Source organism: Sinocyclocheilus anshuiensis, unplaced genomic scaffold, assembly GCF_001515605.1.
Source record: "Sinocyclocheilus anshuiensis isolate Anshui unplaced genomic scaffold, SAMN03320099.WGS_v1.1 scaffold412, whole genome shotgun sequence".
NCBI classification, from domain to species: Eukaryota; Metazoa; Chordata; class Actinopteri; order Cypriniformes; family Cyprinidae; genus Sinocyclocheilus; species Sinocyclocheilus anshuiensis.
The window spans coordinates 1,569,225-1,580,244 of NW_015558661.1; the positions used below are offsets into that span (position 1 = coordinate 1,569,225).

Consider the following 11,020-nt stretch of genomic DNA (forward strand, 5'->3'; position numbering starts at 1 on the left):
AGCCCCCCCTCGGTCCGTTCGTGATCGCATTCTGGGGCTGGGGGCTAGGCCCCCTCAGTCCGTTTGCCACGGGGCCCACTCAAGTGCGCTGCACAAGTCTTGAAAAGTGAAGCCAGAATGTTTCGATCGCCCCCAGGTGACTGGATGCAGTATAGGTCATAAACCCCACCATCTCCATGTAATCTAATGGGATGTGAGACAAACTAAAAAATCAAATTACACGTCAAATACATTTTTTCCAAATACATTTTCTGTCATTTTAGGTAGTTCTTAGCATGCTGATGTATGTTCAAGTGTTCATTTTTCTAATAAGTTTGCTGTTAATTAATTATTTGATGCTATACTGTAAAAATGGGGTGTGGTGTCATGATTGTGAGCTTGCGTTTGGGTCTGCGGGAGTTTGGACGAGACTTTGATTCCGCGGTTCCACCTCACGATCACTACTGCGCAGACTCCAAATGACGTCATTTTCGCAAGATGACAGCGGCCATACTGAGAATGTTTTGGCTTCACTTTTCTATTGTGGAAGGAAGTGGAGATGCGTCGTCCATCTTTTATACAGTCTATGGTCTCAACCCCAAGGCTGAGAACCTCTAAACTGTCATATCTGTAATAACTGTAACTGTAATAACTAATAATTCAGCGAAAAACAAATAATCTGCACCCTCCACACTTGCTCTGCACACTTCACTGCCATTCTACACCTCTACCCCTACTTCCAGAGGTCAAAGATCGCCGTTTATGAGAAAATGTGGAGCTACATGAAGTCTGCCGAGCCCACGGTGTTCACTAAGACCACGGCAGAGGGAGTGGCACGAGTGAGAAAATCCAAAGGGAAGTACGCCTTCCTGCTGGAGTCCACAATGAACGAGTACACGGAGCAGCGCAAACCCTGCGACACCATGAAAGTGGGAGGAAACCTGGACTCCAAAGGCTACGGGGTGGCGACGCCTAAGGGCTCACAGTTAAGGTGGGTGGAGTAGTATAACAATATGTCACATGTTGTTATGGTATTCCACCTTCCCTGGCGTGCCTATTTCTAGTTTTCTCTTCTTTCTTTTTGCTTTTCTCATGTGTTCTTGTGGGCAGTTAAAGGTCTTGTATACGTAGTGCTATGTTTTCTTTCTCTCGTTTTGTTTGTTTGTTTTTTAATGAAGCCTGAAGCAGGTCATTTCAAACTGATGCATGCATGTTAATGACACTGAATTTTTTAGATGAAATGTCTGGATGTTTAACAATGAACATGAATTTGAACGAATGGACAAGCCTGTGAATATTCTGCCTGGTCTGATACTGAGAGGTACGCACATTTAAACGCACTACAAGTACCATGAAGCGTGGTAAGAAAGGTTGAGAAGAGTCAGTTACAGATGACGGTAGCTCCCGGGATCAGCCATTTTGTTGCGGAGTTACCGCGGTCTGTCTGACCCTTCTCATGATACCGGGGAGAAGAGCGTCCAATGGCGTAACGGCTTTTCTCCTGCTGTCGTGATGTCAGACCAGCGCAGGAGATTCACTCGGCTTCAGATCTGCAGCACACTGCCCTTAATGCTCTTCTTTCTCTTCCCCTCCTCAGCTCAGATGTTTCTCACTACATTCTTTCCCTGTCCCGTTCTTTGTTCCTGTGGGCTGTGTGTTTATTAATGTTGCATTCAGGATAAACTGCATTCAGGATAAACCTCTCTTGAATGATTCCCATCATGTACATTTTGACCCTTAACTAGATCATAGATTTGTAAGATTAGACATTTACAGTGGAGTCCAAAAGTAATAAATGTAAATTATTGAAGTATAAACTTTTACGATTTTGAAATTATTACTTATTTTATCTATCTATCTATTTATCTATCTATCTATCTATCTATCTTTGAAAATATAACATTTTAGGAGGTTTATAATAAAAACAAATGCATTATTATTATAATTACTAAATTTAAATGTATAAATTTATTCATTTAAATTAATTATACTACATTTATTTTGTAAAAATATTATAAATTCTAGTTCACATCTATTGATTGATTGATTGTAATTGAACATAATTTATTATGATTTTGAAAAGTATTGTTATTAAATATTTATTTATGTCTTTATTCATTTATTTAAATTAATTTGACTAAATTTATAAATTTTGTAAATATTTTAAAATCTAGCTCACATTTATTTATATTTATTTATTTATATTTCCCCCTCGGTCCGTTCGCCGCGGAGCCCGGTGCGACCGCACCAGTTGCACCCCCCTAAGGACAGCCCTGCATGTGCATGTACTAAGACATAAGACTTGAATGTTTATGTTTTAAAGGGGTCCTATTATGCTCTTTTACAAAGTCTTGATTTTGTTTTGGGGGTGTAGGCCTACTAGAACATGCTTTCATGCTTGGTGGTTCGAAAATCGCATTATTTTTCCACATAATTTACATTATTACAATACCTTTCTCCCCAGCCTGGCACAAATGGCTCGATATGTTCCGGGTTTGATGAAGGCCCACCTTCCGAAAAACTAAATGTGTTGTGATTGGTTAGCTGTCCCAGTGCATTGTGATTGGCGAACAGCTTAGACTGTGTTTCAGTACTGCCCCGCCCCTTGCCAAAGCAGCAAGTTCCATCTGCTCCGGTATAGTTAAGGATGGCGTCAATATTGCCATATCAATTTGAGCTGGTTTCAGACCCCGAGAATATTGAACAAGAGGATCGCGCAGAACCTTTGCACGCACGGATATTGCAAGACATTTTAGAGTGGTGACTAGGGTTGGGCCGATAGACGATGGCATCGTCCATCGCCGAAGGCTGTAAGACATCACGATGTTGAGCCGGCATCGTGATCCCCCCCCTCCCAATCCACCACATCCCAATACCGTTTTCGGAAAGAAAATGACGTGTATACGGAACCCGAACCCCTAAACGGAATAAACACGAGATGGGAGGAAAATATATATTTCAATACTTTCTCTCGCAGTTATATCATTGGGTAATTATACTGTAGAACTATATAAATTGCGGGCATCGGGGAGCCGCTATTATGCCTGGCATTGAAACTGCTTTTGAGTGCACGATCGCTTTTTAGTTTCACTTTCACTTTCGAGATTCGCGATCGCACATACTCTGTTTATACTATGGAGCAGCAGTACTTACCACACATTTTACAAGATTAGATGTTTTATCAGTGGTGCTCAGAATCTACACATCATTTGCCATCGTCCACAGTCATCTCTCCTACTTACTCTGTTTATGTGGTAAGTGAAATTTTATGTACTGTAACAGGCAACCGTTAGCAAACATTATTTGTTATTTAATTCAGAAATACAAAAGGTACTGTAAATATGCATTGCTGTCAATTTTAATAGTTATTTATGAATTACTTTACGTATTACAAAACATGAAGCACTTCTTCTTCGTCGTCGTCTTGTCTGATGCATGCAACCAAGCTGTTCTAAACACGACCTCGCCCCTCCCCAGCCCCCAACCATTCGAATTTCCATAGGTGGGAATTATTTTAATGATATTCTAATGAGCCGCTTTGTGACATCACAAAAACCCGGAAAACAATGCTGTAGTCCAAACAAGCCATTCGTTGTAGTTCTTGAAAAGGGATTTTTTTAAAACGAAATATCTCCCTTTGGAGTGGACTTTGAGATTTGTAACTCTGTAGATCTTTTTTATGCCCAAACATACGCACTACACACGGACTAAAATTCAAAAAGTGAAAAAGCATAATAGGACCCCTTTAATTCAATATTTTACAAAGACCATGCTGATTTACAGTGAAAATTTCAAAAATAGAAGCATTATTCATAGTAGTCATAGTAGTCTTTTAGACTTTTGGACCCCATTGTTTGTGTCATAGCAAGTACGTAAAATAACAGTAATTTATATGATATGCTTATATTTATAGAACATTATCTACAGAATGATAAGCATTGATGAGAACTGCAGGGAAAGATACTGTCTGGTGTTTCGGAGCAGAATTGTGTTGCGAGCTCTCTTGTGGCTGAGCCAGAGGTGGGAATGCAGGGGTCTGGGGAATAGGATCAAACTCATTCAGCACTTTCAGAGACTTAAACCCTCAGTGCTCATTTAAACCGTCTGTAAGCAGCATATAGGGAAAGAAACAGGCATTCAATATCGTGAGGTCCCTCTGTGCATCTCAGCAATATTGAGTGCATAGTAAAGCGGTCGAGTGATGATGGGAAATAAGGGTAGCTTGGGTTGGAGAGGGGGTTTAAAGCGGAGAGCAGGTATTGATTTTTCCATTCCCCCATCTGGAGGTGTGTAGTATGGGTAGACAAATAAGGCTGGTGTAAATTAACATGAAAACAGGAAAAGAGAGGTTTGTCCTCTGTGGTTCGGTGTTTTAGTGTTTTCTAAGGGGAAGTGGGGTGGGAACGGGCAACTAATCTATAGAAATTTCCACCCCTTTCTTTCTTAATTTAACCTGATTGGATTCTGCTCAACTATGACAAACTGCTGCTACTGACAAACTATGTTTTATCGTTTCAAGAAGTGCAGTTAACCTGGCAGTTTTAAAACTGAATGAACAAGGCCTGTTGGACAAATTGAAAAACAAGTGGTGGTACGACAAAGGAGAGTGTGGCAGCGGAGGAGGTGGTGAGAAGGTTAGCCACTATGTCAACCAACGCGGGTAAACAGTTTCCTCTGTAACGGGAGCATCTGCCGGATGCTGAAGTATATTTGATTGTGGACCTATTGCACGTATACTTTAGGTACACTTTAAATATCTTGCATTTGAAGATAGTATTCAAAGGCATACAGTCCTCATCAATAGCTACATTAAAACACATTTTAGGCTTAATATTAAGAAATGTGAATTGTGCACAAGTAGTACTCCAAATAAAGTTCATATCAGTAAGTCTCGAGCAATATGTCAGTAAATATGTTAATAAATTTGAGGGTCAATACCTACTTCTTGCATTGCATGCAGTTGCTGATGTGAAGTAATTTGAGAGAATCAAATACGTGCCACGTACAACAGACAACTTCTATCACAACATATCTGTCATGCATTCCAGCAACGTTTGCATAAAAGCATCTGCCAAAAGCATAAATGTAACAACTAAAATGGATTAGAGTTGTAATATAAATGAAATTAAATTGAAACTAAAAATTCATAACTGTAATGACCTTGGTTAGAGGGATATGAAAAGGTTGGTGCCTATGGTATATGCCAATAATTGTGGTTTAACAGTAATTGCCTCCAGCATTGGTAGAGAAGCAGGCCGTGGCAGTATGCGCCCGTTACCCAAAGCGATGGAGCAAGGTCCCGTTCATATGTCTGTGGCTCCAGTGCCAGGCCCTAAAACATTGTTCCCTTAAATAGAGCACAGAGATATGTATCACAACGGGACCCTCGGCTCAGTCACTTTGCCAGTGCAACTGCTGTGTCAGCTGTTATGAGTGAATAACATAAAATAACATGTCCTATGATGTTATTTATGTTATTTGTGTTACATTCCTCTGCGCGGTTGAAGAACCCCCGTAAACCTTGCCGTTTTGAAACTGAGTGAATCAGGCGTCTTAGACAAGCTGAAAAACAAATGGTGGTACGATAAGGGCGAGTGTGGACCCAAGGACTCGGGAAGTAAGGTCAGTCTCCACAAGTCTGGGACCATCACTGTTGTCTAATGCTCAGTGAGGCAGAAAGTCACCAGTATCTAGCGCATGCTCATCTGTAGGGAGATTTCAGATGTGCACCAAGCAGGATAGTTCCAGCATGCCCTGCTTCTCCACACTAAATGTCTTCTTAGTTGCATCTCTGTTTTTAGTAACATACCTAGTACCTGAGAGGAATGGAAGTGACTGGGCTTTTGAAGGTATCCTAAATTTATTAATTAACCGAGCATACCATTGATTTCTCTTTGCATGACAACCCAAGCAAGCCCGACTTTTGTGAAGCGAGAAACACGCCACATGTGGAGATAAGCTAGAACACGGTGAGAAGTTAAAACCTTGACGCAGTGTGGAGCTAGCGAACCATTTGAGAGAAAGCATCTCCTGTAATTACTTACTAACTGTCACCCTTTAAGATGCTGTCAAAGCATCGATGCCTGATAGAAGTCTTTGCGCATGCTGAAGATCGAGATACCTGGACTGCACACGTTTGTAATCACACGCCAGTGCGGTAACCTAAAGAGGAATAGTCAAACCAAGCTTGAGATGATCATTTCACCCTAGGCATAGTCTTAAAAAACCCCTAGTTGTGAATTTCAAGTAATCTTTGGCTCCGAAGGACTGTGCCAGATGCATTTAAGACGCTTCATTGCTGAACTGTGTCATAATCTGGTGTTTTGTATGTGCTTGCTGATAATGTGCATTCATTCAAATAATGATGCTCTGGCTTTTTAAGTACATGCTGCTGACTCCCATTCTCCCTGGATTCATCGCAATAATGATTAGACAACGATTAAAAAAAAACACACATGGAAAAGATTTGATATATGTAGATGTACAGGAACTTCTATGGATTTAATAACATGGGCATGTTATCAGTTATCAGTCACTGGACCTATGCGCCCATGATTCTCGGGAATGTGGCACACACCCTCAGTGCATCTCAGCCACTGCTCTTTCCCAAGCCATGCCCTGCATAATCACTGTGCAGTCGTAGACCATGGTACCCTCTAGACTGTTTTATTTTTTCCACAGAAGCGTATTTTATTTTTGATTTATGTGACTACTGAAAAAAAAGTGAGAATATTGAGAAGTATTTAAATGTTTGTCCATTCATTTTAGAGCAGACGTCTTTATGAATGATATAATGAAATCCAATCGGATGAGAAACAAATCTAACTTAACTGCGCAAACGTGTATAGAAATAGAATAGAAAAAGTGTTCAGAACACCGACCGCCTCTGAAGACACTGTTTGTATCGTGAGAGCCATGGTCAGAGTCCAGCTTTGGCCTTTTTTTAATGAAAAACACTGTGTAACCTCATTCAGGCCTTCAGCATGTTCTCCAGAAAACTGTAGCAATGGACATCTGGACAAAAGTACAGTACGTGGACAATTTCAAAGCTTCAGGACACCATACTGATCAGTCTTACTCTGCCCAGTTCTGTTTAACTTGCATTTGATCGGAAAGTGCAATTTATGGTCCCTCCTGTTCCGACGACCCCTCGTCTTGTTAAATACACACGCACTTTTACTCAAGCACACAATATGTTTGTCTCTCATTGTATTTTTTGCTCTCTATCCTCTCTGCCTTCTCTCATTCTGTCTCAAAAACACACACGCGCACACAATGATCCTGATGCATATTGAAGATCAGTGTGTTTGGAGAGTGGCATTAGGTTTTTTCCCCATGGTTTCTAATGCTGTGATGAAAGTGGTGTCCTTACTAGGTTAATATGTTAAAATTGTAAATATTTATTTTGATCATTTTTTAGTAAAATATTAATGGATATGAAATTGCTCCTCTGTGTCTTTATTTGGTTAGTGTTATTTGAATTACAAAAATCAGAACTTAAACCCAAAACCTCATGTCCAGTTTTTTTTTTTTTCTTTTGAAGAATGTTGGTAACCATTTGCTTCCATTGTTTAAACCCCCCCCCCCCACAGTATATATTATAATCCACAGACTTTTAGCTGTTTGCTGATAATGCAACATGTACTTGCACACACAACAACGTGTAAAATCATGCTGTATTCGTGTACTTTCTCACCTATATATCATTATTGATTTTTTTTGTGTGTAAATATAATTGTGCTGTCTCTGCCAAGTAAAAATGACTATTTTACCCTCCTCAGTATATAGAGAAAGTGTGTGTATAATATATAAACTAGACAATATAGCACACAGTTGTTGGCACTGTATGTATATATGATGCACACAGGATCTAGGGTCAAGAAAGTTTGATCCACTGACACTGAGATAGAGAGACACATTCTGACAGGGAGAAAATAACTTTTTTTGTAAGACCAAAGTACTTAATAACAGTAATCGTTCCTTAGAGAGGATAGAAAGGCACTATAGGCAGTCTGCATCAATATCCATGCAGAAAGCATTCATTAAAAACTCAATGCATGTAGTCATGCTGATGTATGACCAAAAAGATAATTATTTTTCAGGGACAGAATTTATTCATTACTTAGAAATGTCATTCACAAACAAACAAATTTCTTCTTATTCATTTTTTATTTGTATATTTTATTTTTCAGTTTTTATTTGAGAATAGTATTCAACCATTCAAGCGTCTGAAGTACACTTGTCTTTGAAGAGCAGATGGTAAAAAATGGCCATGCTGTAGGGGGTCACTGAAAAAGACCACAAAGCACTAACATTAGCCTACAGTAAATAGTCAAATTTTTTCCCCTTACAAGAATCCTTGCAGAAAGGGCAAAGCAGTGCATGATGGGAATACAAATAAATATTGCAGGAAACCTAAATGCCCTCCTATAACAGATGTTGGTACATATGTTAGAACACAGACAGTCACGCTAATAATGACCTTGAGGAGTAGGCTATGGCATCCAGGACCATCTCAAAATGTGTACCTCTGTATCTTATCTAGCGAGCTCACAGTGTAGAACACACATTTCATGTCTATTTATCTTTAGGTTTTAGCTTCAGAATCGTAACATGACTAATTTATTATTTTAAATATATAGCCTATTAGGTCTTTATATTAGGAAAAATTCTCCTAGCGATCTCTAGTGATATATAAAAAAGTGAAAGTGACGTGACATGTGGCCAAGTATGGTGACCCATACTCGGAATTAGTGCTGGCCTTATAAACCACGAGGAACTATTATCAACCCTCAAGGTCAAATAGGATGAAGCTGTGAGGAGCCTCACCTAAAAATGGAGCATGCAGACATCCAAATCGGCCTCTATTAATACGTGCTGCGTTAACGTTCCTGCAGCACGTTCCTGGTTTGTGCGCGCGTCGGTCACTATGGCGCAATCAGTGAAAATTAATGTGAAGTTGTTACGTTCACTATCTACTTCTGCCTGTCGACTCTTTTTAATTTGATGGTGTAACCGTGTTGATTCAGTAATAATTTGACTTGAATAAAACCAGTTAATTTGATACACAGTTATCTGACGCAACGTTTTGTACACTAACAAAATTCACACATTAAATGGCGAAGTAGTAGCCTATTCCATTACAAATGCCAATGAAACCAGACGGGCATTATAACAAAATGGAATGCCAACTTTGTCTACTGCATACTACACATAAAGTATACTTCAGTGCATACTTAGTAGGGGGTAGTGTAGTATGATATTCCATACACATTGGATATGATCAGAAGAGCAAACTGACATACTTTTATCATTCTGTTTATTTTACATTTTAAAGCCAATATTGGTAAATGCAATGCATAATGCTTCAGTTATAATGTTTAGCAACTAGTATGCAGTATACAGTGTATGCATTAAACAGTGAAGTAGTATTGAATTCCAAACATAGCCAATGGAAACAGAGGATTGTTGAATCAAAATGGAATCCTAATGCAGTTACTGCATACTGCAAATAAACAGTATAGACTGCAAATCACGGTAGGCGTACTTTAATAGTAGCCTACAGGCTATCATTCCAAACACACATATGCTATGTTTAAAAAGACATACTGACATAATTGTATTATTTCTGAGGTATTAAGTAAATGAGAATCATTTTGTAAATAAGAAATTATTTTGCACATAAAGTGTACTTCAGTGCATACTTAGTAGGGGGTAGTGTAGTATGATATTCCATACACATTGAATATGATCAGAAGAGCAAACTGACATACTTTTATCATTCTGTTTATTTTACATTTTAAAGCCAATATTGGCAAATGCAATGCATAATGCTTCAGTTATAATGTTTAGCAACTAGTATGCAGTATACAGTGTATGCATTAAACAGTGAAGTAGTATTGAATTCCAAACATAGCCAATGGAAACAGAGGATTGTTGAATCAAAATGGAATCCTAATGCAGTTACTGCATACTGCAAATAAACAGTATAGACTGCAAATCACGGTAGGCGTACTTTAATAGTAGCCTACAGGCTATCATTCCAAACACACATATGCTATGTTTAAAAAGACATACTGACATAATTGTATTATTTCTGAGGTATTAAGTAAATGAGAATCATTTTGTAAATAAGAAATTATTTTGCATTTATAAACCAGTATTGTCAAATCTAAAGCATACTGCTTCCATTATCTTTAACAAATAGTATGCAGAATAGCTTGCATTGTCTGCAATAAGAATAATTTCCTTCCAAACTAGTCATTGATAAGAAAGTATGAAGCCAAATGCTAACATAGTTACTGCATACTTCACATAAAGTAGGCTATATACTGCAGTGTATACTACAATGCATCTAGAAGTAGCATGTTATTAAGTCATTCCAGACACCCTATTGCAGGACACAGGTGGAAAATACAGTATACTTGAAGTGAAGCCATTTTAAAACAATCATAATAAAGTAGGCCTAATACTAATGCAAAATCCTTCAATAAGTCTATGAACTGATGTGTTCTGTGAATTATGTAGGCTATTGGTTGATGCTAATGCCCCGTTTCGCTTTGAGCTCTTCTTATTATTTGTTATCATGCTAAAAGGGTTCTTAATGCCTCTCGACATCCCTGTCATGAAATGTTTGGACATTGTGCTAAACGCTGTCACTGACCGCTCCACAATAGTGCACATGTTGGGGAAACAGGAACTTGCATGTGACAGAGTGTGTCTGATGTCAGATTGGCTGTCATGTTGTGTTAGGCATGACTGTTATGAGTGGGCAGATAACAGTCCTGTCTAAACCATAACCTGTGTTTATGACAAGACTGAACACCTTGTGTGCACTTTTGTCACCACACATGCATTGAAGTCTCAGATATGAGGCACTTTTCCTTTGTAAGTTTGCATAATCACTGGCAATTAGGGTTGCCAACTTCAGAAAAGGAAAATACGGGACAATTGTGGTTTTTCATAGAAAAATAAGGGACAGAATAAGGGATACACACACAGGCCTATTAATATTATATATATATATATATATATATATATA

At 38.7% G+C, this 11,020-nt stretch overlaps 1 protein-coding gene and 1 pseudogene across 1 annotated transcript in view; both read left to right on the forward strand.

Moving 5' to 3' along the window:
* The window catches only part of LOC107681140 (glutamate receptor 4-like), a 105,082-nt gene extending 100,413 nt beyond the window's left edge, over positions 1-4,669 (forward strand). The window contains exon 15 of the mRNA XM_016477315.1: positions 4,499-4,669. Coding sequence (XP_016332801.1) covers positions 4,499-4,643 — 145 coding nt within the window. The 3' untranslated portion in view covers positions 4,644-4,669. The remainder of the gene's footprint in view (positions 1-4,498) is intronic.
* On the forward strand, positions 525-1,086 carry LOC107681139 (glutamate receptor 3 pseudogene; annotated as a pseudogene).
* Positions 4,670-11,020: the final 6,351 nt, after the last annotated feature.